This window comes from Nycticebus coucang, chromosome 16, assembly GCF_027406575.1.
Source record: "Nycticebus coucang isolate mNycCou1 chromosome 16, mNycCou1.pri, whole genome shotgun sequence".
Classification (NCBI taxonomy): domain Eukaryota; kingdom Metazoa; phylum Chordata; class Mammalia; order Primates; family Lorisidae; genus Nycticebus; species Nycticebus coucang.
In genome coordinates, this window is record NC_069795.1 from 63,194,999 (window position 1) to 63,222,357 (window position 27,359).

Sequence of the window (27,359 nt, forward strand, 5' to 3'; positions counted from 1 at the left end):
CAGTTACTATGGCCACGGCAGCACTCCCTAGCCTCGCGGTCGCCGGGGTTGGCTTGGATCTCGCCCTTGACTGTTTTTGGCGCCCAGTGATGACGTAAATGCTCCCTTATTGGCTCTGCTGTGGAGGCGGTGGTTTAGGGGACCAAGAATTCCGCGAGCCGGACACGTGGTAGTGAACTGTGAGGAGTTTGAGCTGTTTGAAGGACCAAAGAGTTGGGCAGTTTACACGTAAGTACTCCCTTCCATCTGGTGGGGGAGCTATCGGGGGTGGATGAGTTGCGTCGCGCCCAGACGCATCCTGGTGGTGTTGCAGAAACACTAATTGTTTTCCTGCCTTGTTTCTCCTTTCCTTTTCTGGTTTCCTGGTGGATCTTAGGCTCTGTTAAGTTCAGATTTTCCCAACGTGTGAGCGTAGCAGACATCTCTGAAAGTTAGGGCCCCCTTTCGGCTGACCTCTACTCAAGAGTTAAATTCTCAGGAAGTGTTTTTTCAGAACTGCCCAGAATACTTGGGAGTGTGGGACGATCTCCAATCCCTGAGCTAAGTGCTTAGCGAGGTCTGGAGCCCCGGAGATGGCCTATTCAACGAGGATAAATCTACCTTATTGGCTGAGCTTAGATGTTTCCAGGGAGAGTCCACTCAGGGAGGCTGTATGGGCTTGTAAAGCAGAGTAGAGATTTATAGCGGGAGCTTTGGGCCCAGCTACTTTATGGCTGTGTGACTGTAGGCAACTTGTTTAATAACTCTTGAGAAAACTCAATTTTCTCATTGGCAAAATGGGGGGGGGGGATAATACCTAACTCATTGGGGGGTATTGTAATGATTAAATATCAATGTATGTAAAGCATTCTGCCAGGGTATGTATTCCAAAGTTGACTTGAAATTGAAAGTAAGGTCGGGAAAGCTGTATCCTCAGACTGTTGTAGAACCACCTCTGTGAATAGGTTGTGTTAGTACACACTATGTAGTATCATAGAGTAGTTCTTTTAAAAGGATAAATTAGTTCTATGTTTCTTCTTTATTAAAAATACCAATTGTGTATTCCTGAGAGAAAAGCAAAGTGCAGAGAAGTGCATATAGTTATGGTGTGTTTCCATTTTTGTAAAAGCAAACCAGGCGGGCTGCGCTTGTGGCTTAAAGGAGTAGGGCGTCGGCTGCGGCCAAAATCAAACTGCAAAAAAAAAAAAAAAAAAAAAAAGAGCAAACCATGGCACCAAGCATTTCCTCTTATATTCAGTATGTTTAAATATTTGTATGAGTATGGAGAAAGGTTGTAGAAGCGGGGAGGATGGAGCAGAGGAAAGAGAAAGGGTAAAGAACAAGGTAGCAAAGTGGAAAGTGGTTATAAAGTTATATCTTAATATTATAGCTAATATGTAAACATTGCCTGTGTTCATGGACAAGATGAAACTTCTAATAAACTACTACTGGCCTATTAGAGTACAACTTTATTTTATTTATTTATTTATTTATTTTTTGAGACAGTGTTTCACTGTTTCCTAAGCTACAATGCCATGGTGTCAGCCTCCCTCACAGCTCACAGCAACTTCAAACTCCTGGGTTCAAGCTATCCTGTCTCAGACTCCCAAATAGCCCAAACTACAGGTGTTCACCACAATGCTGGGGTAACTTTTCTATCTTTAATAAAGACAGAGTCTAGCTCTTGCTCAGATTGGTTTTGAATTCTTGAGCTAAAGCCATCCTCCTGCCTGGTCCTCCCAGAGTGCTAGCTAGGATTATAGGCATGAGCCACCATGCCAAGCCTATATTTTCTATTTTGATGTACTTTTTGGTTTGTTTTCCTCCTTTTTGCCTTTTATTAGATTAATCATTTTTCCTTATCCTCCTCCATCCCTCTCCAATAGGTTTGGAAATTATGCATTCATCTTTTAATGGTTACTTCTGGACTTTTAACATACATACCTAAAGTTTAACATTATTCATTGTCTCTCTCCACCTACCAAGTAGTGTAAGGATTTCATAACAACTCTACCGTTTGAAAAGTCTTCTGTTACTGTTCTTAGGATTCTAGCATTTCTGTGGCATTTGTGAATCAGCACAGTACACCATATTGTTTAGAATTCCTTCAGACTTTTTGTTTGCATAGACAAGCTTTATAGATACAGTGTGAATGTTGGGTGGGAGGGTGGGGGTAGACATGTACATACGTACTTACAAATATAGTTTTCTTTTCACACACAAACTGGGCGTTGTGGCGGGCACCTGTAGTCCCAGCTACTTGGGAGGCTGAGGCAAGAGAATCGCCTAAGCCCAGGAGTTGGAGGTTGCTGTGAGCTGTGACACCACGACACTCTAGCGAGGGCAATAAAGTGAGACTGACTGTAAAAAAAAAAAAAAAAAAAATACAGCTCCTTTGTGTACTTTTAAACTCTTTACATACCTTACACAACTCAGACAAAACAGAATTTTTGGAATAAGGGAGGTGCCAGCAAGTTCATGTCTCCAGCTCTTTCTGGGTAGCTCCAGACAAGACAATTTCCTCCATTCTCATCTGTGTGAGGGTAGGAAACATTTAATAAGTTATTTCCATTTTAACAATCTTGGTCCATTGTATTTTCATTAAGTTTTTATTTATGTATCAAAATATAGTGTTCCATATTGATTGCTTTCAGTATTCAGTCAGAATAACAGGTATTGATGCGTTAGCTTTGAAGTTCATTTCTTGTTTTTGTACTTCACTGGCCCTGCCTCAATTCTCCAGGGCCACTCGGATTGCAAAATACTGTCTTTAATCTTGCTTACAAGCTCTGCTGGAGTAAAATATAAAAAATATTTTTATCACTTGAAATCACTATATCTGATAAATAAGTAAGGAATATGATTCTTCTCTTATGTTTTCTAGACTATATTTTTGTTAGCTTGTAATTATATTTTTCTAATGTTTTAAAAAATAAACTTTCTTTTGGCAGTTTTAATGTGTGACAACCATGAATCAAATAGCTTTTATACTATTTTTGTTAAAATATAATACACCTTTTTTCCCTTAACAGTCTCCATTTCTATGGGCTCTAATAACTTTGGTTTTTATGTTTCTGTCCTTGTGATAATTTGAAATAATGATGTCGTAGTCACAGAAAATTGACCAGGCTTTCCTCTAACAGTTATATTAGTTTATATATTAATAATTCATGTTTAATATGAAATCTCTTATTAGATCATATAGAAAGTAGTTATTCTTATCTAATAACTAGACTGGCTATTTTATTTAAATATAAGAATTTGGCTCAGCGCCTGTAGCTCAAGCGGCTAAGGTACTAGCCACATACACATGAGCTGGCGGGTTCGAATCCAGCCCGGGCCCACCAAACATCAAGGACGGGTGCCACCAAAAAATAGCCAGGCGTTGTGGTGGGCACCTGTAGTCCCAGCTATTTGGGAGGCAGAGGCAGGAGACTCGCTTGAGCCCAGGAGTTGGAGGTTGCTGTGAGTTGTGATGCCACAGCACTCTATCCAGGGTGACAGCTTGAGACTCTGTCTCAAAAAAAAAAAAAGAATTTATCTTGATGGGGCTTGATAACTCACTCCTGTAATCCTAGCAATCTGGAAGGCTGAGGCCGTAAGATTGCTTGAGCTCAGGAGTTGGATACCAGGCTGAGCAAGACCAAGACCCTGTCTCTACTAAAAAATAGAAAAACTGAAGCAAGATGATCTCTGGAGCCCAAGAGTCTGAGGTTGTTGTGAACTGTTACACCACGGCAGTCTACCCAGGGCAAAAGAGTGAGATTTTGTCTCAAAAATAAAAAGAATTTATGTCTCCCAGAAAAGCAATATTTGCATGTCTGAATATTTTTAACTAATGATAGATAAGCCTTGTTTGTTTGGCAGCATCTTAAACAATGGTTAACTTTCAGAGAATGGTGTAGTATAATGCCTAAAAGCATGGACTCTATGGCTGGAGTCTGTTAGATAGCTGGAATAATTTATCAACTAATAAAACTGGGCCTGGCTCAAGAATTCCGGAGGATATGGTACTTGCTGTAGAGATGTAATGAAGTGTTTGTGTTAATAAAATGTTGGTATGTCTGGTGACATTTTGCAAATGATCTGCCGTGCATACTTATCAAGTTCTGTGGAGCATTTTGAAAGTGAACTCAGTATTTTGCTTCACCGAGTTCTAAATGATTTAAGAGCATCCAACAAATAATTGATATTTTCTGATTTGTTTCTTTGTTCTTATCTGTAGAAAAAGAAGGTACCTATATCTTTATTTTTTTCTTTACACAAATATTTGTCTTTCTCAATTATAGAAGTAATGACAAATTGCTTATAGATCTCACGTATATCACATAGTTTCCCACCTGTTTGGATGCCATATAAGAACAAATTGGGAAATAATCCTACCTCAGAGATAATCTCTGTTCATCTTTTATTGTGTATTCTTCCACCAAAATGATATTTTGAAACTGTTTTCTTCACTTGTCTTAACAACATTATTAATTGTATTCTCTCAAATTAGAGAAGGAAAAAAATAATCAGTATGGCTGAGCAGTGTGACTGTTCTGTATATATGTTTTCTAGACTGGGAGTAAGCCTAGGCTTCCTGGCATCCTGTTCATGATTAGTCTTCCTACTTCTGTCCTCTCATTTGTTTGGTTTTCATCAGCTCAGACAAAAATTCCATTCAACTGAAAAGTAGTTGATGTTATCAACTGGAACCTTGGGGAAGGTAGCTGATTTTCTCTGTGTCTTCCCATTTTCCTTTTCCTGACATCTGAAGACAGTTGTGGACTGGAAGTAGTAATGAATATGCTATCATTTATTTTTCTGTAGGTTGCTTTCTTTGCAAAATGCTTAACCTTTAGATGTTGTGAAGCTCCTTCTAAACTTAATGTCCTTTTCTTGTCAGGACCTAGAGGAATCCCTTAGGATGAAGCTGAACCTTACTAAGGTAGTTAATGGCTGTCGCCTGGGAAAAATAAAAAACCTGGGCAAAACAGGCGACCACACCATGGACATTCCAGGCTGCCTTCTGTACACCAAGACTGGCTCTGCCCCACACCTCACCCATCAAACGCTGCGTAATATTCATGTACTTCCTGCCATGGCTCAGCTTACACTGTCATCGCTGTAAGTGTTTGAACCTGTCATTCGAGTATCAACTCCAGCAGCAGCTTAGTTATGTTACTTGGGTACAACAAAGAGAAAGATTTCTTTTGCTTGTATGTGTAATTTGTAGATTTTCAAAATGAAATCAGAAGAAAAATATCAGATGTTATACATCCTCCGGCTGTAATCTGGAAGCCATGGCGAGACCTACCTATTAGAGGTGCTTTACTTTTCCTCCAAATCTGCAGTCCCAGGCTGGCCTCATTGCCACTGTACCCAAGGTTGACAGGGCAGGGAATGATCTGTGAGAGCTAACCTTGGAGTTCTGGGGCTGTCAAGCACCAGCCTCAACATTTTTTCTGCCTCTGCATATATACTTGCTAATACTCCTTTATGGAGGCAAAACTAATGAAGTTAGATCATTTTATGCAGTGTACATACTGACCTTATATGTAATTGAACAGGCTGCTATATGGCTAAATAAGTCTGCAGTATTGTGTTAAATAATAGTGATTTTAAAGTGGTAAGAGGAAAAAGAAAATCCAAGCAGCTGATCTCTGCCAGTTTCTCTTCTCACAGAACCACTTTTAAATTGAAGACTTTTATTGTGGTTAATGAACCTCACCTTGTTACTTGGCACTTTTAGATAATAGTGTACCTGTTAGTCAAGACTGCATTTACTATCATATAGTTTATTTGGGTGAGGAAAAGAGGGTTGTATAGTGTTACCTGTAGAATAATTCATTATTTTGTTATATATTTTTTTATTTTGTTTACAGGGCAGAACATCATGAAGTCTTGGCAGAATATAAGGAAGGAGTTGGAAAGTTTATAGGTAAAAATCGATTAAGTCTTTGTGTGTGCTTTGTGATGTGTTAATCTGAAGCTCGGAGATGCTGTTGACTAAAAGATCAACTTTCATTCATACATTTATTTGTTCATTATTTTAATAAGCATTTTTTTTAACATCTAAGAACCTGGCACTGGGGATACATAGTTGAATAGGAAACAGTTACTGCTCTCATGGAAGTTGGAGCCCAGCTAACATAAAGAGAAATGGGTAATACTAGTAAGAATATAGTGATTGCTTTATGGGATTAGGGATATGTACATATATCATGATAGGCCAGAGTCAGGAACATACAACCTGCTCTGTGGCTCAGTGCTTGTAGCTCTGGAGCTGGTGGGTTAGAATCCTGGGCCTGCCAAACAACAATGACAACTACAACAACAAAATAGCTGGGTGTTGTGGTGGGCGCCTGTAGTCCCAGCCTGTCGGGATGCTGGGGCAAGAGAATTGCTTAAGCCCAAGAGTTTGAGGTTGCTGTGAGCTATGACGCCACGTCATGCCACCCAGGGCAATAGCTTGAGACTCTGTGTGTCAAAAAAAAAAACCAAAAAAACCCTGCTCTGGGGTATGTATAGAAGGTGTCAAATAAAGAAAGGATTCTTGAAAGAGAAGATGAGGGATCATTTCAGCTGGGTCAAAGAGCAGCTCAGAAGCAGGAGCGGCAGGTGGTAGTACCCAGGTGCTGGGCAGACACACTCCAGGGAATGCACAAAGTTGTGGAGGTGTGAGATCCAAAGCATTCTCATTATGCTCAAGCCTCAAACATACAGGGAAGGATGAATAGTTTATATACAGCTATATTCTGATATGTTGATAGTATCTTTTGTTCCAGAAATAGGATTTTATATGCAGATGTATGTGTCCGTTTATTTATAGGAATAGCTTAGCAGTGACAGCTAGAGAACCAGTTCTTCTTTTTTTTTTTTGTGAGACAAGAGTCTCACTAAGCTGCCCTCCGTAGAGTGCTGTGGCGTCACAGCTCACAGCAACTTCCAACTCTTGGACTTAAGCAGTTCTCTTGCCTTAGCCTCCCAAGTAGCTGGGACTACAGGCACCTGCCACAATGTTTTTTTGTTGCAGTTTCCATTGTTGTTTATATGGCCCAGGCCAGGTTCAAACCTGCCAGTCTCCGTGTATGTGGCTGACACCGTAATCACTGTTCTACAGGCACCGAGCTGAGAACCAGTTCTTCTATAGACTATTTTCTACTGAACTTTTTCCCTAATATCCAGGACTCATTTAAGTGAATGAAAATCCTGTTTCCATTGGTTACTAAGTCCTATACTTCTAAGGGCCACTGCCTGATGATTTGTTGGTTATCACAAGACCTTGTATTTCAGTAGAGGAATTTATGTAATATGATTCATCTGAGGCCAATTTTAATACCACAGCTTAAAAGTATACAAGCATATAGTTAAGTGAAAATAATATAAGTTTTCTAGAGATAATTATAATAATTAAAATTGGAAAAAATAAGGTGAAGAAATGCAGAGATTTTTAGCATTCTTGTTTATTTTTCTCTTTTTCAGTGGAATCCTGTTTTTCTTTTTCTTATGGAAATGTGGTATATACGTGACCCTGGCATATATGTTTTACTAAACATTTTTTGTTGTTTTTTAAAATGATTATCTTTTTGACTAAGGAACTTAAGAAATTGTCATCTTGAGTCAATGAAATTTACTAAGAATGAGATCCCTCTGCAGTAATCTACACTTTCTCTATCATTCTGTCCCTAGGGACCTGTGATATTATTAATGAGTTTTATTATTAATGAGATCACCTTATGACCATATCATTTTCATCTTTCCAACAGTGTGATCAAAACCTTAGATGGTATGTAGAATGAGCATACTTGATAGTAAATTCTTTAAATCAAATCAGGTGGGATCAGCATGTCACTAAATACTGTCATTGTATCTCATACTCTAAGATTAGACGTGAATGTTTAAACTTAGTTTATTTTATTTATTTATTTTTTGGCCGGGGCTGGATTTGAACCTGCCACCTACAGTATATGGGGCTGGCGCCCTACTCCTTTGAGCCACAGGCGCTGCCCAGTTTTTTTTTAGATTAGTAGGTTTCAGAGTAATCTTTTCCTTTATACGGATAAGCCTCCCATAGTTCCAAGACAACTCTACTGTCTTTAGGGTTGCTTTATCCAGCAGTACACATTGTGAGCTGTTCACTGTACCACTGTCTGGTACAGTGTCACTGCTGATACTTTCAAGGCTTCTTTTCTGTGTTTACACAGGCATGCCAGAGTCAGTCTTGTACTGCTCCCTGCATGATCCAGTCATTCCCTGCCCAGCTGGTTATGTCACAAACAAGGTATGTTTTCAGGACCTCAGGGCTGCATCTTTGTCCCAGAAGTCCACCTGTTGCATCCCTCAGATGCTAGGATCCCACTATCTGGGATGATCCTCTTATGTTTTCTCCTTATTTCCATGATTATAGTGGGATAGGATGATTTATAAAAGGATGAAGTTATTGTATCATCATTGTTTTCATTGTTGCAAAAAATTTGAGGGTGGTGGAGGGTCAAGTATATACCAAAAACAGAAATTGCTATGATAGGAAAAAACAATTTTAACAACTTCAGGAAGAGTGGAGAAAGTTGCTAGGGCGATCACATATACTACTATATAAAGTAGAACCTCAATGCCTACTGGTAGAATAGAATTTGAAAAAGTGGGGTCTACAAGCAGAGATTTTATCTAGTGAAGAACGGTGTCAAATTCATTACCCCGTCTGTAAAAATAGCTGGGTGTTGTGGTGAGCACCTATAGTCCTAGCTACTAGGGATGCTGGGGCAAGAGAATCGTTTAAGCCCAGGAGTTTGAGGTTGCTGTGAGCTATGACGCCATGGCACTCTACCAAGGGTGGCAAAGTGAGACTCTGTCTTTAAAAAAAAGGACTTCATTAAAAGTTTTTATCTGAGAGGTAGTCGCATTGGTGGTATCCATGGGGCCAGCATCCTGGCAAGGCTTCAGTGTGCACTGCTGCTTTACAAATGCACTTACTTTATTAATGTCAGCAATACTTAATAATTGTACCTGAGAACACTATTTTCACTTACTCTGTTTTAAGCTTTTTATTTTGTAATTTGAATTCTAAAGAAAATATTTTGTCTGGGCACAGTGGCTCACACCTACAATCCTAGCACTCTAGGAGGATCACTTGCGGTCAGCCTGAGCAAGAGTGAGAGCTTCTTTCTACTTAAAATAGAAAAACACTAGCCAAGCAGGGTGGCATGTTCCAGCTACAGGGTGGCATGCTACAGCTGAGACAGGAGAATCACTTAAACCCAGAAGTTTGAAGTTACTGTGAGCTACAGTGACCCCACTGTGCTTTTGACAGAGCAAGACTGCCAAAAACAAAAAAAAGAAAAAGAAAATATTTAGACCTCAAATATCTACCTCAGTTGTAAGGGAGAAAGGGTTAATTTAAACAGTAATTCTTAGGCTTTAGTACAGAATAAAAAGACTGCATATGGCCTCTTCACGGATGTTTCTTTTGTCTTCTGCTAAGAAGCAGGACGCTATAGGGGAAGGAGTAACCAAAGCTGGAATGTTATATGGAGAGTCTCTTGAACTGTGGGATTTTTGCACATAATTCTGTATCTAACTCAATCTAGTACCAAAAGTTAATAGTGTGTGGGGCTTTAAACTGTGTTTTGGAGATACAAACAGAAATTGGGGTACTGTAGTCAGAGAAATATATAATGGTGTGATAAGTGGTATCTTCTATAAAAGAAAGAAATCCGAGTTGCTGTAAGAGCTTAGAGGATAGAATCATTGAAGGTTTGGGAACACATTTGAGTAGGTGATACGTGAACTCAGTGTCTTAAATGATGCACAGTATTTGCCACACAGAGAAGTAGGACAAGTGTAACATATAGAAATGGAAAATACCTGAGGTGATGGATATCCTAAATACCCTGGTCATTACACATTTTATGTATATAACAAAGTATTATGTGTACCCTATAAAAATGTACTCTTATATATCAACAAAACGTGTAGGAGAAGGACATTTCAGTCAAAAGGAACAGTGTGATCAAAACCTGAGAAGAATCAACATTTGTGGTGTATTCAGGAGTAGCAAGGGTAGGATGGTAGAGGGGGCAGGTGGGATGGGGAGAATGGAAGACTGGGCTGGAGAAGTGTAACAAAGAATTCTTGGGGGCTAGCTCAGAAGTTGGTTTGCAAAGCCATTGAAGGATTCTCTCTGAGCTGTAAGGTCCCTGGGGAATTTGGAGTACAGTGTGACTCTTTTACCTACCATGTCTAACATACTGAGTTGTTACCATCTCCTCAGTTGTAAAGAAGTGTTTAATCATTTTATTACTTTGCTTTTATTTACACTTTACTCTTGCTAGTTCCTCATTGTCTTATTCTGTGGCAGTCTGTGTCTGTGTGGGGTGTTGGAGGACGAGTGGAAATGACTGTTTCCAAGTTCATGGCAATTCAGCAGGCCCTTCAGCCAGACTGGTTCCAGTGCCTCTCAGATGGAGAGGTGTCTTGTGAGGAAGCAACTTCCATAAAAAGGGCCCGAAAGTCTGTGGACCGGTCACTTCTGTTCCTGGATAATTGTCTGCGGCTACAGGAAGACTCAGAGGTAAGGCTGCCCACTAACCCCTCCTTCCTCTTGGAACTTTTATCTGCCTTACATTTCATGACGTGACCTTTTCTGTTCCTTCTCCTATTTCTCTGCTCCTCACTTCTTGGTCTGTTTTACTCTCCCCTTGTTTTACTTGCTGAGTAATTCTAAAATTGTTTATACCATGAAGGTCATACTACCAAGCTTCAGAATTACGTAACTACTGGGATACAGCTAGGTTTTATCACTAGACTATCGCTCAGACTCAGAGTTAACCAGACTCATGTGTTCTCTCCACAAACCTGTGCTTCCTTTTGCTCCTCCTGAACACTTTATCTCAGTTTATGGTATCCACCAACTTCCTCAGCCCCCAGATTTGATCTTTTTCAAGACTTTTTTTCCCACTTACATTTAATATCCAGTTGCTCACTCTTCCTTAATTCCATCTGCCCCCTCTTTATCACCACCTTAATCCTACTATATCATCTCTTACATACATGATTACCTTTGAATTGTTCTCTCTCCCTCCATTCTCATTTTATTCAATCCATTTTCAGTCCTGTTATCTGAGAGATGATTATAAAAAGATACAGAAGAGGCTGGGCATGGTAGCTCATGCCTGTAATTCTGGCATTCTGGAGGCTGAGGCAGGAGGATTGCTTAAGCTCAGTAAATCAGCTTGAGCAAGCGCAAGAGCCCACCTCTACTAAAAATAGAAAAGTTAGTGGCAGGCGTCTATAGTCCGAGCTACACAGGAGGCTGAGGCAAGAGGATTACTTGAACCCAAGAGTTTGAGGTTGCTATGAGCTAGGCTGATGCCATGGCACTCTAGCCTGGACAACAGAGTGAGACTCTCTGAAAAAAAAATTTTTAAATACCAAAGAAAATTAAGCCAAAAACAGGATCTTGGGGAGCTTTGGTATTGAAGGGCATTCAAAATAAGAGGATTTACTGCATAAGATAGGGAAGTAATTATGGTAAAAGAAAAAGATATATGTAGATAGAGAAAGCAGACAGTCATACAGGCTTGGCCCTTACATAATTAGCACAGCCTAATTTGGAAAACTTGCTTTTCTAGGTGAAAGAAATATGATTCCTTTGCCCACTTCCCTAAGAGAATTTAATGACTTTCACTTCAGCTCTTATATGGCATGGACAGCCTGCTGTGACCTGGGCCTCTGCCTATTCCTCCAGCTCACTGTGGGATATTTTCTCCTGTGACCTGTGCTCTGGGCTTTCTGAGTTTCTTGCAATTTCTTGAGGCATTAGCCTGTTTAATTCTGGTGCTCCTGTGTACAAATTTCTTTCTGGACTGTTATCAGCAGCCTTATTCCTTCTCTTGCTTCCACATTGGGCTCATTTCATTCTTTTCATCATTCTTTGAAAGTGGTCCCTGACCACTGGTACTTTCGGGAACTTTAGCTTAGTGTTTGCTACCCCTTTAATTCGTGTGCATCTGTACTATGGCCCCAATCATATTTTATTGCAGTCTTTTCTTTTTCTTTTCTTTCTTTTTTTTATTTTGAAACAGAGTCTCACTTTATTGCCCTCAGTAGAGTGCAATGACATCATAGCTCGCAGCAACCTCAAACTCTTGGCCTCAAGTGTTCTCTTGCCTCAGCCTCCTGAGTAGCTGAGACTATAGGCACTCTCCACAAAGCCCAGATTTTTTTTTTTTTTTTTTTTTTTAGAGATGAGGTCTCGCTCCAGCTCAGGCTGGTCTCAAATCCATGAGCTCAGGCAATCCACCTGCCTCAGCCTCCCAGAGTGCTGGGATTACAGGCATGAGCCACTGGGCCCAGCTTATAGTAATTTCTTATCTGTTTGTATTAAAAGTATGGGCTCCTGGGCGGCGCCTGTGGCTCAGTGAGTAGGGCGCCGGCCCCATATGCCGAGGGTGGCAGGTTCAAACCCAGCCCCGGCCAAACTGCAACAAAAAAATAGCCGGGTGTTGTGGCGCGCGCCTGTAGTCCCAGCTGCTCGGGAGGCTGAGGCAAGAGAATCGCGTAAGCCCAAGAGTTAGAGGTTGCTGTGAGCCGTGTGACGCCACGGCACTCTACCCGAGGACAGTACAGTGAGACTCTGTCTCTACAAAAAAAAAAAAAAAAAAAGTATGGGCACCTTAAGCTCAATTTCTGTGTGTCAGTTTTATGTCTCTATCATATAGCAGCATGACTTACATACAGTAAGCCTTTAGCAAATGTTTGCTGGTGGTTATTGGTTACCATGCAGTGAGAAAGATGAACCTATAGCAGTAAATAAGGGATCCTGATAGCAGAGTTGATGAAATTGGGAAAAGTACACTTATTAGCAGTAAGCAGAGAAAGTAGGGGAGTAGAAAATAATGAGTAGAAGAGAGAATTTCAGTGTCTGCAATCATGTATAGGGAATGATCCTGAGTAAGGATCAGATCCTGCTATGACAAAGCATGTTGAGTTTGAGGAATATTGTTATTTTGAATTAGCAGTAAAAATATAATTTGGGACCAGGTATGGTGGCTTACTCTTGTAATCCTAGCACTCTGGGAGGCTGAGGCAGGAGGATCACTTAGGGCTAAGAGTTTGAGTACAGCTTGAGCAAAATAGCAAGTCCCGTCTCTACAAAACTAAGAAATAATTTATTTGGGTATGGTGGCACACACCTGTAGTCCCAGCTACTTGGAAGACTGAGGCAGGAAGATCACTTGAGTCCAGGAGTTTGAGTTTGCTGTGAGCTGTGATGATACCACTACACTCTAGCCTGGAAAACAGAGTGAGAGGACCCTTTCTCAAAAAAATGTATGTCTATATAATTTGGCTAATGACGTTAATATACATGGGATAAATTAGAGGAAACTTAGTTTTTTTCTGAATAGAAGTCACAGTATCTGCCATACAAATTCCATGGAGGGACATTCCTGTGGGTCTAGGTAGTGTTTGTGGGTCACAGCAATTGTTTTAATCCAGTATTTAGCCTTCTAGGACTAGTAATGTTTGAGTAAGTAAAAAGCAGAGTAGAGGGTGTAACAAAGATGATTATTAGAAAAGATCTGGTGAGTCTCTAGTCACTCCTCTATGTTACAATCAGCCTCATCATTGCATGTCACTTCTGTATACTGGTCAAGTGCTAGAGTCCCTCTGTGTCCATTACGTTTACACTCTACTTGGTACCATCAAATAGGGCCCCCTTTATTAAGTGTTCCAATTTAGACAGTAATCCTATGATCATTCTTATACTCATGAAAAGGAGTTTTCCAAATAGGGCTGTGCTAGTCACGTAATGGGGCAGGCCTGGTTAACTCTCCGCTTTGTGTATCTGCATACATCTTTTCCTTTTCCCATGATTCTTTCCCCGTCTTATTCACTGGATCCATTTATTCTAAAGGCCCTTCAATGTTGAAGCTTCCTGAGGCTCTGTTTTTGACTTTCTTTTTTCTCCATATATTCCCTGGGTCGGGGATAGCAAATAAGTGCTTAGAGCCATGCCCAGGTACAGCAGGGAGAAAGGCAGTTGTCTGTTAGCAGGTTTACCATGGAAGCAGGAGTGGAGGGTGGGAGCTTGGTGTCAAGTGTCTGCCATGCTAGCCTGGGCGATCTCATTTGTGTCACATGTAGCCAGAACCTTGGATTCCTATGTTCACAGGCTGAATTAAGATGGCCATTTGTACATCCTACTGACCCTTCGAAGTCAGAATGCACAAAACTGAATAACCATCTTGTCTCATCCTCTGCTGTTTTTCTAGGAGTCTCTGCTCCTTTCACCATCTCCCCTGACTTCCAGAACAGGAGCTGGGAGTCATTCTAGACTTTGTCTTTATCTTCTCCTTGGACAACTATTCAGTCAAGTTGTATTGATCCTACCTCCTGGTGAAGTTTCAAGTTTTATCTTTCTTTATCCCCACTGCCACTGCCTTAGTCCAGGTCTTCTTACTTTCATTGGATTATTAAAATTGTCTCCTACTACATCCTTTAGCCATATTCACCCTTAATTATTCCCACAGCAGCCAGAATGGTCTCTCTAGAGAATAGTCTGATTGTGCTCCTCCTGCTTAAACTAAGAAGCGAAACTCCTTCACACCGTTCCAGGCTTCCTCCTCCTCCCTCTCCTACCAAAGAGCCACTGTTGATTTGTGTATTTTCTTATAAGCCCTATTTTTAAAAATTATATAAATCCAATTAATACTTAGATGTTCAAGTCTATATTATATTAATATCATTGTATGTTCAGCAATTTGCTTGTTTTTCACTTAACAGTATTCTAAACCTCCTTCCCTATCAGTGTGTATGTATATTGCTCTAGCTACTGTACTCTTTAAAACAGCTGCATAGGAAGCCATATTGTGACTATATTCTAATTGATTTAATCCTTTGCTCTACTGATGAGTATTTAGGTTGTTTCTAGTTCTTCATTATTCTAAATGTGTTACTAAGTATATCTTGGTGCATATGAATGAATATGTTCATAGGAGAGATTTTTTGAAGCAAAATTTTAGAATCTAAAGATAAAAGCTTTGACATTTTGATAAATGTTGTCCGCTTGCCCCCTTTTACTCTCTGATTATCAGGGTGTATAGCTGCCATTTCCCTTACACTTTCACCTCCACTATGTTGTTTTCTGTGCTTTAGCATTTTTGTTATTGTGATGAGGAAAAGTGGCATCTCATCATTTCCAGTTTGCATGCCCATACTGGTGAGGTTTGGTAACTCTGTGTATGTGTCAGGCATGCACATTTATTTTTCTGAATTTCATATTCACATATTTACATATTCTACTGAGATTTCTATGGGTTGTCATCTCAGTAGAACATTTTTTAGTACTCTTTTTATAGTGTAGATATTTGTCTATTCCTCCAAAAATAATTTCTCTCCTTTACCTTTGTTGTTTGTATATTTTACGAGAGAAATAAAACAGCTCAACCTTTTCCTATGAGCTCTAACTTGCTTAGGATAGCCTTCCTCACCCCAAGATTATAAAAGTATTCGATGTATTCTTCTAATACTTATATAGCTATTTTGTATGATTAGATTATTAGGTCTGAGTGTGTTTTGGGGATGGTTTGCACTAGTAGTCTCTGTTTTTTTCCAAATGGATAGTCATTTGTTTCAACTAACCAATTTCTAAGTTTCTAAAGTTATCTCTAACTAAGAGACTTGGAGATAGCCTAAAGCAGACCTGGATGGTCATTTAAACAAATCATATCTCTTTTCTTTTGTCCTTTCCCTGTTGCATTTGCTCAGTGTACACTTAATTTAATCTAAGCCAGAGCAAAACTACATCTGTTGACTGCCTCTTTTTCCTCACTCTTTTCTTACCTGTTTGGTGTTTTGCAATTGTGTTCCTTAGAGACATAAAGGTGTTTATATAGAGAGCACCATCCCCCTTACAGGCTTCAACTGCAATAGCTCCACTGAGATCTCTTCTGTCCATTGAGCTTCCACGAAAGGTTCACATAAACAAAGGTCTCTATTACTGACAATGGTTAAAAATATTTAATCCTTTCTCTCCTCAGGTCCTTCAGAAAAGTGTGATCATTGGAGTGATTGAAGGTGGAGATGTGATGGAGGAGAGGCTGAGGTCAGCACGAGAGACAGCCAAGCGGCCCGTAGGTGGCTTCCTTCTGGATGGCTTTCAGGGGAATCCAACGACCCTGGAGACTAGACTGCACTTGCTATCATCAGTCACTGCAGAGCTGCCAGAGGACAAACCAAGGCTAGTGTTTATTTAGGATGCAGGCTGGCCTCCTGGAGTGGAGCGCGGGAGTGCTGGCTGATTGTATATTATAGAGTCTGTCCAGAGAGGTATCTTTGGATGTTTAGATTATGACCTAAGTCCGGTGAGGCTGACTGTGAGAGAAGTTTCCATCAAGGGTGTCCTGCCCTTAATTTCAGAATGTAGACAAGAGGATAATTGCCATCTGAGTTACTCTATTTGATCTTCATAAGAGAGAGCAAGTATTGTACTATTTTTACTCATTCTCATGTCAAATATAAATATTGTTCCATATTCATTTTAACATGGGAACTAGAGACAATTATAAAATCATGTAGAACTCTGGTTGAAATCAGGGTATGTTGAAGACAGATTGAGGATGGATCTGGGACGACTAATGGAGAAGATGGGCTCTATTAATAAGAACCTCTAAGAAGTTTTTAGATTCGAGGCAGGTAGTAAGTGGTGTAGAATAAAGGAATTCTACTTTAATCTTAATGTAACAAATCCAGGTTTTGCAATGATTTTTGAAGTTGAGGGGCCTGGCCATACCAGTCAGGCTGTATCTCATGTTTCACAGGATTCACTATAAGTCACAGTAAGTCACAGGATTCACTATATACAGGCAGTCTCAGAGATATGAACATCCAACTTATGTACAACACGCACTTGTGAATGGAGGTCATTACAGTAAGTTCTTGAGTTACAAACGTCCTACTGACTTACAGGTAATAGGTAAATGTGCATATTCCAGCTGACATACAAATTCAGCTTAAGAATAAACCTATGAGAACTATATTGTTCGTAATCCAGAGACTGCCTGTGTTAGTGAGATGATCATCAAGATTCAAAGCTACGAATTCCAACTGTCTGAATGCAGCTGATGTTATATTAGGCTATCCAAAGTTTCCTTATCGTCCTTTATCCCACTTATTGTGAATGTTCCTGCTTTTTTTCCTGCATATATATTAGGGGTTTAATTATCTCTAGGGCTGTTAGATAGTATATAGGTAATATCAATCATCACTTTTTTAAAAATCCAGGTATAACTTAAAGTTCATGAATGTTATGTACAACTCAGTGAATTTTTACACATGTATACATATGGGTAAACCCCACCCAGAACAAGAAATTCCATTACCCCAGCCAGTCTTTGCTCCCTAATTTTACCCTGGTTCTCTTGAGTTCATCATTCTCCCTCCTGCACTTATTTCATTATAGTACTGATAACAATTCACCACTAGTATTTCTAGTCATTTTTTGGACTTCTTTGCATTAAGTGCTCACAGATGTCTGTTACTGAATTTGAAAGCTGGGATTGTTTTTCTTTTTGTAAGTGTGTAGAAATGCCAACTTCAGTTGGAGAGAAGTTCTAAAACATTACATTACTTGAAGGAAACTGTAGTCAGGAAAACTGGCATATATTTAAGAGTTCTGCTTGTTTAATATTACATAAGCCTTTTTTTGAACTTCTTTTAGGAATCAGGGAGTCTGTAAGCTTTTCTCTGCCAGTTCATGAAAAGGGGGTATGGGGAGAAAAACAAACATAAAAAAATAGCAGCAGCCAGCCAGCCCATCTTGAAACAGTGGGTCTCCACATCTTGTTTTAGCGGTCAAATCTGGTTGACTTGTCATTAATAATCTCAGAATTCCTTACCCACTACAGGTTGAATATCCTTTTTTTGAAACATTTGAGGCCAGAAGTGTTTCAGATTTGGGATATTTTTGGATTTGGGAATATTTGCATCATACTTACTGGCGGAGCATCCCTGATCCGAAATTGGAAATGCTCCAATGAGCATTTCCTTTGAGTGTCATGTTGGCCCTCAAAAAGTTTAGGAGTTTGGAGCATTTCAGATTTTTGAATTAGGGATGTTGCACCTGTATCTTGAAAAACACCATCTCATTCTACAGTGCCGTCTTTTTATTAATGGAGAAATATAAAGAAAGTCAACTAGATTCTTAGAACCTATGGCCAGAGTTCAAATTCTAACAGCAAAAGTAGCTTTATAAATGAACCTCTGAGGAATATAGTAGATAAAATGTCTTTATTGAACCAATTATGAAAAATAATTATAAGCAAAAGATAGTTAAAATGAGAAAAGTATTTAAAAGGGAAATAAAGCACACAGCTTTGTACTCTTAAAAAAATCTGTACAGTATATACAGGTTATAAAGTTCAGTTTAACACCAGGGAGGTGATTCAGAGATATAAAACTGGAAAGGAAGGAAACTAGCCTTCATTGAGCTTCTCACTATGGTTGGTGACCATCTTCGAGTCAAAGACAGTATTAGACACTTTTTTTTTTTTTTTTTTTTTGTAGAGACAGAGTCTCACTGTACCGCCCTTGGGTAGAGTGCCGTGGCGTCACACAGCTCACAGCAACCTCTAACTCTTGGGCTTACGCGATTCTCTTGCTTCAGCCTCCAGAGCAGCTGGGACTACAGGCGCGCGCCACAACGCCCAGCTATTTTTCTGTTGCAGTTTGGCCGGGGCTGGGTCCGAACCCGCCACCCTTGGCATATGGGGCCGGCGCCCTACTCACTGAGCCACAGGCGCCGCCCAGTATTAGACACTTTTTCAAATACCTCATTAATCCTTGCAATGATTTGGGGTGAGGGGGGTATTTGCTCTTGTTTTTAAAATGAGAACACTTAAACTCAGAGCAATTAAGAAATTTTCTCGAAGTGATACAGCAAGGACATAAATGACAGAGCAAGAATTCAAGCCCAGGTCTCCACCTGCAAAGCTCTCCATTCTTTCTACCATACCTTGCTGTGCACTGCCTGTCACTCTGACCATGGTTAGTAATTTTTTGTTTGTTTGTTTTTTTAATTGTTTTTAGTGCCCTGTTCATTGAGAAGACTCTGATTTCATTCCTGGCATTGTCCTCATCTCAATTTTATTGTTCTTTTTACAGGCTTGTCTCTGGTATTAGCCGGCCCGATGAGGTGCTCGAATGTATTGAAAGAGGAGTGGACTTATTTGAGAGTTTTTTCCCTTATCAAGTGACAGAACGGGGCTGCGCCCTGACTTTCAGCTTTGATTACCAGCCGAATCCTGAAGAGACATGTAGGTCTTTTGAACTTGATCTCTCTCTTATTCTTAAGTTTCTTCTATTTCCTATTAATTTTTGGCTTAAATCACAAGACAGAAATAAAAAGCCAGTCTTCTGTAAAGCTACGTCTTTGTTTCTTATCTGTGCACCTTGGCATGTTGGCACACAAAGCCAGGTACTTAATACTGTACATGGAGCTCATCAATGTTAGGATGTGATTTTGTAGTGAGCAGAACTAAGAAAAACAAAACCTCTTCTGTTAACCTGAAAAACAAACATTCAGAGTAAAGTGTGATGAAAATCACAAGAAAATAAAACCTTTGAACTACTTGGTAAAAGTTAATTTGTTTTTTCACAAAAGAGTTCTTGTCTGCTTCTTACAAATCCCATGCTATTAAAATACAGGGAGAATCACCATCCTCTGATCTTAGTGTCACTTTTTGGTTTTTGTTTTTTTTATGTACTGAGATATGAAAGCTGTTTTCCTCTGCTAATGTTCTTTAAATCACTGCCATTTTCTTTTATTGTTCAGCTATTCAGAAGTGAAGAAAATCGATTTCAGGGTCTAATACTTTAAATGGAAGTAGAAGAGGAACTGGGGTGGGATCCCTTGAAGTAGTTCTGTGTGGAAGTGTTACATGCCCACGTTTTCTCCCTGGCTTTTAGAGACAGGCTTTCCTTACTCTTCTCTGCTATCCTTCGAACTCTTCTTCTTCACCACTGTTAAATTTGAATAGGGCCAGAAACTTCTTTTTTTTTTTGCAGTTTTTGGCCCTGGCTGGATTTGAACCCGCCACCTCCGTCATATGGGGCCAGCGCCTTACTCCTTTGAGCCACAGGCACCGCCCAAGCTAGAAACTTCTTTAAAGGTTCATTTTATTCTCCACAAGTGATTAAAATTTCATTCAGAAGAAGTTATGCTTTTATAATGCAACTTAACCACGAATCTGAATCTATTTCTTCTAGAAACAGAGGAAATCAGGTTGACTACATTCTTATTTATAGAAGGTCAATTTCACTGTCCTTTTAGGCACACCAGAACTTAAAATACATGGATACATGTACCACTAACACTTTATAAATTTTCGTGACTTCATTTATAAACTAAATTATTTCCACTAGAACAGAGGTAAACTGTTAGTCATTTAGCACCATGAATATGCAAAACTCTAAAAACCTGATTCTGAGTTCTCTGTAATGAACAAATTCCTTTTTGGCTAGAGAAAGCCAAGTTTCTTCATGATTAGGAAAACTAAAATATCTGTGTGTGTGTATGCGTAATAAATTAAAGTCCTTTGCTAACTATGTAGGGAAATTTTCAAAGGATATGTTGTCACCAATTCCCCTAAATGACAAGAATTTTCATAAAATAAGGGCTCTATTATGGTTTCTCACATCGACAAGCAAATTTTGGGGAATAAAATTGTAACAGCTCTGTGCCCAGTGCTGAAGTCACTTTTGTTCTTCCTTTCACCTTGACAAAATTACTCTCCTGAGACCATCTGCCCTTCCAGGGCCAACACTAAGATTCTTATCATTTGTTCCCAATATACCTCTTATCAACTTGCCCCCTGTTTAAGGCAGCTGGCTTTTTATAGAATGGTGCTAGAGCTTCTTTTGCAGTTACAGGAATGTTCCTTCTTGATATTTTCAAGGGAACAAACTCAGGTTTCCATTAAATTCTGGACAATCTGGGTTTCTTAAAGGGCTAGAGTCTTCATATAGAATACATAAATTAAAACCATATTCTAGGCTGAGTGCGGTAGCTCATATCTGTAATCCTAGCACTCTAGGAGGCTGAGGCAGGTGGATTGCCTGAGCTCAGGAGTTTGAGACCAGCCTGAGCTAGGGCAAGACCTCGTCTCTAAAAATAGCTGGGCCTTGTGGCAGGCACATGTACTCCCAAGCTACTTGGGAGGCAAGAGAATCGCTTGAGCCCAATAGTTTGAGGTTGCTGTGAGCTATGACACCACAGTACTCTACTGAGAGCAACAACAACAACAAAAAGTAATAATAAAATAAAACCATGTTCTACTTTAATCCATTTGGAATAGAGGCAGTTATAAAGCCCGGTTTATTATCATATCCCTTATGATAAGGATAGGAATAACCTTGGTGTGCACCCCCCCACGCACCCAACTGGTTTTTGATCACTCCTTGATGGCCAGATTTTATGTTATAAACTTGTACCACAATTTGTTTAGATGTTGTTGAATCTCTGAATTGTTTTTGTGTTTTAGATAAAGGGTCATTGACCATGTTGGAGCATATTGCTGTTTTTTTCTTATTCAATTTCCTTAGGGTAAATTCTCAGGATTGGAACTACAGAGTCAAAGGACATGAAATAACTAAAATAAAATTCTCCCAATGGCTACTTATCTTCATTCAAGCTTTTTATCGGTTTGTTCTTCAGTATTACAGCAAAATGGGACACAAGAAGAAATAAAATGTGTGGATCAGATAAAGAAAATTAAAACAACTGGTTGCAACCAAGAAATGACATCATTTGAAATTAATCTCAAGGAAAAAAAGTAAGAAATTATTTATCTATTTATTTATTTTTCTAAATTCTTTTTTTTTTTTTGAGACAGAGTTTCACTTTGTCGCCCTTGGTCGAGTACTGTGGCATCATAGCTGACAGCAACCTCCAACTCTTGGGCTCAAGTGATTCTCTTGCTTTAGCCTCCCAAGTAGCTGGGCTACTGGGAGCTGGGTGGACACCACAATGTCTGGCTATTTTAGAGATGAGGTCTCACTCTGACTCAGGCTGGTCTTAAACCTGTGAGCTCAGGCAGTCTACCCGCCTGGACCTCCGAGAGTGCTAGGATTGCAGGCATGAGCCACCATATCTGGCGTAAGAAATTGTTTAAAGTTTGGATTTTTGATTTCAGACTTTTTGATTTTAGTCTGTTGTTAAGTTTTTCTAACTATTCCCTTTTTAGTTTATGACTTATAAAATACTTATAGTTGATATTGTTTAGGCCTTCTCAAATATGCTCCAGAAAATCTTTTTTTCCTTTGCAGATGAATTTGTTTGTGTACTTCATCTTTTCAGAAAACTAAGGTTAGATAACTATTGCTTTAGAAAAGCTGTCAGAAAGATTAGAGCAAGTCCATTTGCTTGGTGTCTTTTATTCCTTCCGATACCTTAAATAAGACAACACAAAAAGGATTTCAAGATGAAATACAACACTTTTAAATTGTAAGGTACTTACGTCACCTTCTGTGGTTATAGATCTTAAAGAAAATTTTTGCCTCTGTAAGGAATGAACTAAGATATAGATTGAATATCTCTTATTTGACATGCTTGGGACCAGAAGTTTCAGATTTCAGATTTCAGATTTCGAGGGATTTTAGAATATTTGCATCATACTTACTGGATTAACAACCCCAAATGCTCATTGAATTTCCATTGAGCATCACCTTGGTGTTCAAAAAGTTTCAGATTTTGGAGTATTTCAGATTTTCGGATTAGGGATACTCAGCCTAAATCTTGTGACTTTGTATTTGGCCAAAAATAGTAATCATCAGTGAGCGAGTGTTTTTTCTTTGACTTTGATGCACTTCCTGTAGTGCTGGGGTGTTTTTGGCTTATGTGATGGGACATTATAGGGATTCTGACTTATCTATATTTGCCTAATAATGATACAGACTTGAGAATTTATGAAGGAATGTGAAAATCATAGTTCCTTACTATTTTCTCTAAGGGCTTCTTGACTGTAGGTCTGAATTGTTGATGTCTGCCACATTTAACTTCTTGAAAAATAATCAAAGAGATTTATTTCTGTTTTTAAAATGTTAGTATAATATTGATGGTTATTACTAAATTCTTTTTATACTATAGATTTAATTAGAAATTGTATGTAGTATTATTATTATGTGCCCTAGATTTTTAGTTTTGGAGATTGAGAGACAAGTCCTAGCTCTGTTCTTGACTATTTGACCTTGGTCAAGTCACTTAATTTCTCTGTAATAACTACATCTAATCCTTGCAACAACTCTCTAAAGTAGGTACTGTTATTATTTTTGGTTCATGGATGAGAAAGAAAAGCACTAGGAAAGGTAAAGTGACTTGCCCAAATGAGTTGTGGAGCCAGGAATCAAATTCGTGCTGGCTAGCTCCAGAGCCCTCCCGCCCTTCATCTGTACAATAACAATAAAAGTGGTTATCTCCAAGAGTGGGTGCAGAGATTGAATGAGACGGTGTATGTGAAAGTGCTTTGTAAACTGCAAAAAGAGCAATGCAAGTAGAAAGTCAGACCACGTCTTGTTACTAGTTCTGGCAGCAAGTGTGAGAGAAGACCATTGTTTCCCAACCTGATATGCCTCTACAGTGTGAGTAGAAGTGACTATGTGAATTTCTTTTGATGCTCCTTTGTAACAGCAAGACTGGGAAGTTGCATCAGTCAGAGGAAAACTCCTGAGTCTCTCTGACTTGTGTTCTTAACTGTTAACCATATTGCATCTTAAGCAGATGGGGAGCACTGAACATTTTCCAATGATATTATTAACTATTGGTTACCCCACCAGCAGAACAGATAGCCTCGGTTGTGGATTTCTTATACCTCACTTTCTGGAATATCATTGTGACTTCCTTCATCAGGTACCAAGAGGACTTTAACCCACTAGTGAGAGGATGTTCCTGCTACTGCTGTAAGAATCACACCCGTGCATATATCCACCATCTGCTGGTGACCAATGAGCTGCTGGCCGGGGTCCTGCTTATGATGCACAACTTTGAACACTATTTTGGATTTTTCCACTCCGTCCGAGAAGCACTAAAAAGTGACAAACTGGCCCAGTTGAAAGAGCTTATCCACAGGCAAGTATCTTGAGACCTTGCAAATACAAGTCTGACTCTTCACACTGAGCCTGTACTACTGTTAGAACATGGGACAAAATGAAGAAGAACTGCCCTTTGCTTTAATCATTTATGCTTGGGACTAAGGTCTGAAGAAATAAAGAATGCATGTAGCAAACTGCCCACATGAGGGTGAAGAGATTTCTTCTGAAAACTTAAATGACCTGGATTAATCAGAGAGAATTGAACTATGACCTTTAAAATTTTTAGGCTAACTCTTTTAGTTTATAGAGATTCATTTAATCAAAAACACAAACTTTAGATGTGAGTGAGTGGACAGCGTGGAAGTGGAGGGATGAGATTCTGAGGGGCCACTGAGTTGGAGTGAAGCTTCAGAGGAGATGACTGAGCAGCATTGACCTCTGTGGACACAGGCCTATAGACTGGAGGAGGAATCTGGCTGACTTTGATCTTCATACTCGGGAGGCTCTTTTGGATACGTCTGCCTTCCAAGCTGCCCTAGCCACGCAGTCAAAATGGCTCTTGTGACTTAATTGGACTTGCATCTCCCTGGAATTTTGGGCTCAAACATTGCTCCTGTGATTGGTTGGCCCAGGTTACACTCTTTCATTTGGCCACATGGTCTGTTTATGACTTGTCTCTCTAGAGCCAAGGCAGTTGCCTGCTAGGAGCCAAAATTTTGCCTGTCTTTCATTTGGAAGTACAAATCCACTGGGGTCTGCCTTCCAGGCTTGTTAATAGTCTGACCACATAATAACTATAGCTCCATCACTTGTGAAGATTCATTTGCAGTGTGTTCACTTGGACGGGCTCTGGCCTGGCAATTAGAGCATGAGTTTCAGTCCTGCTCAGTGGTGACACCTGGGCTCATCACTTATGCTCTCCAGGCCTATTTCCTCCTGAATAAATGGGAACAGGCATGTTGGATAGGACTAAATGAACTTCCAATATTCTGTCTAGCTCTAAAATTTGAGGAACAAAATGTTTTAGATAAAGTTATAGCCTTACTTGTTGTCCTTGCTTATTAATCATTATTGGTCTGATAAAAGAAAGGCCACAGTGCTGGAGATAGACAACAGTAGAGATATTTGAGAGCCTAAAAAGAGGTTTGGCCTATGGATTTTAAAGTGGTTGGTGAACTGGCGTCAGCAGGTCCCGAGGCTGGTGATGGGGGTTCTTCCTAAGTCATTTCTGTATTTATCAGGTTTTCAATAAGGAATACACATACATGCACATGTACACATATAATTTTTTTTTTTTTTAGTTGGGGATTCATTGAGGGTACAATACACATATAGTTTTTATAAGAACAACAATAGCAAAACCAAAATGATGCACCTTTTTTCGTTGGGGTAAGAAATATATTTATTTTATATCCTTGTATTTTGCTGTTTTTTCAAAATTTAGTGGGCATTACTAAACGTCGTTTCTAATTATTATATGGCTACTGTTTGTTTTATGTGTTGGGAGCCTCTGTGTACAATTTTCTTTCTAATAGTATAGGAATATCCATAAATTTCAAAAATTCATGAATATTTCTAAAACTTCTCCTACATGAATGGCAAAGGGTACTCATGGAAAACGGTTTCTGTTCTCCAGGATCTGATTGTTGTGAAATGTGTTGGATTGGAGTCACTCATATTTTCATGTTTCTGTTTACTACCACCCCCATTGTTGGAGGAGTATTGGTAAATATCCCAGAATCCATGTAATATTTATGAGTTTTATTTATGTTCAAAACACTGAAAATTGTGTCCAATATTGTTCAGTTTCCTGGGTCTTTTTCTTATTAGCACATTTGAAAAAAATGTTCCTTTAATGTAGTAAATCTATGAAAGGCAATAGCCAATAAAACATCTTTTATTAAAAACATTTACTGCGTTTTGCTCTGTAAGTCATAGTGAATCTATTAAACAAATATTAAATTTCCATCGTACCAGAAATGTTATAGAGATTTTATTAGAAAAAAATTTTTCTGTATTTATTTCTTCTATATTCATTGTTCTAAGAGCATTTGCACTACATGCAGAATCCAAAAAGGAGATATTACTCAAAGATACACATTATGAAGAGTTCCTTACCTGTATCTTTATAATTAGGGACATTAAGGCTAACTTAGTACATAATAAAACTAATAATAACCACAATCGGTGGAGCATTTTTAATGTGCTGAGCACCTTAGTAAGTGATTTCCATACTTAATCTCATTGACCCTTAGACTCCTCAGAGCACGGCTATGAGGTGTTAGTATTATTATTCCTATGTTGAGAACAACCAAGTTCCTGGGGGGTTGACTTGCCTGCCTTAGGGCCTACCATAAATTTTAGGAAGTTTGAGTAGTTTGCCTAAGGGCCTATCACTACTCAGCTCCCAGGTTCAGTTCAAATTCCATCTGACTAATATGAGACAGTTAACCATTGCACTAAATAGATTCACTTATTTTGACTTGTTCCTGAGTTGAAGGGACTGAATATAGGGGCCTTCTGGCCTTGGGGTTTTGGGTGCTTTGGGAGCTTTGCTGCAACTCAGCTCTGACTCCACCTCTCCCAATAGGGAATAGCTGACTCCTATAGGGTTATCTATAACATAACTTGTCCTCACATCTCCCCTTCCCTCCCAATGTGAGACTAACCACACCCTTAGTAGTGCTGAAAGGGTTTGGGGGCTGTGATTATTTCAAGGGGACCGAGGTGATCAATAGGAGTCTGAGATTTCCTATGTATCTTGGGGAAGGAATAGTCCGTTATTCCCTGGAATAAAGTAAAGGGAAAATATTCTTTTAAAACATTTTTTTAAACCAAATATTAGTGTAATTAAAATATTTTAATGAAAATTTCAAAGACCGTCAAAAGGTCAAGGCCAGGGAGTGAAGCTGAAGCAGCTATCTTATCCAGGGTGTTTCTTCTGTAAAGGCAGCTTGGAGCTCACTGAGAAACCACAGAGTTAAGTGATTATAGTGTTCTTTCTTGATTAGGAACAGGCTGCTCTGTGCAGTTTGATTAGTCTTGCTTGTAACCACGGGATTACAGCTTATTAAAACTGACAGTGCTGTGTAGGACAGGGAGCCTGGAAGGTCAAACATACTTGCTGAGCCAGGCACCAGCAAGCTCTGCCTTTACCTAAAGGTTTGGTATAATTGGCATTCATTTTCATATTCCTTTTAATTCCCTCACTTTTTTCCCAACCTTAATGTTTCTTCCTCATTTTAGACCTTTCACTTCTTTCTCATGAGATACCCTGATTTGTGAGCACAAAACTCCATAACAGCGGGCAG

The 27,359-nt window shown here is 39.3% G+C and overlaps 1 protein-coding gene across 1 annotated transcript; it reads left to right on the plus strand.

The window, feature by feature from the left end:
- The first annotated feature begins 106 nt into the window (after positions 1 to 106).
- Positions 107 to 25,957, plus strand: QTRT2 (queuine tRNA-ribosyltransferase accessory subunit 2). Its single transcript, XM_053565733.1, has 9 exons — positions 107 to 228; positions 4,868 to 5,088; positions 5,847 to 5,902; positions 8,169 to 8,245; positions 10,322 to 10,534; positions 16,005 to 16,204; positions 19,126 to 19,277; positions 21,677 to 21,794; positions 23,867 to 25,957. Exons 2-9 carry the CDS (start codon positions 4,889 to 4,891, stop codon positions 24,096 to 24,098), a joined length of 1,248 nt encoding a protein of 415 aa, XP_053421708.1. The 5' UTR covers positions 107 to 228; positions 4,868 to 4,888; the 3' UTR covers positions 24,099 to 25,957.
- The last annotated feature ends 1,402 nt before the right edge of the window (positions 25,958 to 27,359 follow it).

Excerpts from the sequence above, each read along its gene's own strand:
- QTRT2 (XM_053565733.1), top strand. The coding sequence starts at position 4,889 with ATGAAGCTGAACCTTACTAAGGTAGTTAATGGCTGTCGCCTGGGAAAA. Across the intron at positions 5,089-5,846 it reads CAGCTTACACTGTCATCGCT|GGCAGAACATCATGAAGTCT; the intron begins GTAAGTGTTTGA and ends TTTTGTTTACAG. Across the intron at positions 16,205-19,125 it reads CTGCCAGAGGACAAACCAAG|GCTTGTCTCTGGTATTAGCC; the intron begins GCTAGTGTTTAT and ends TTCTTTTTACAG.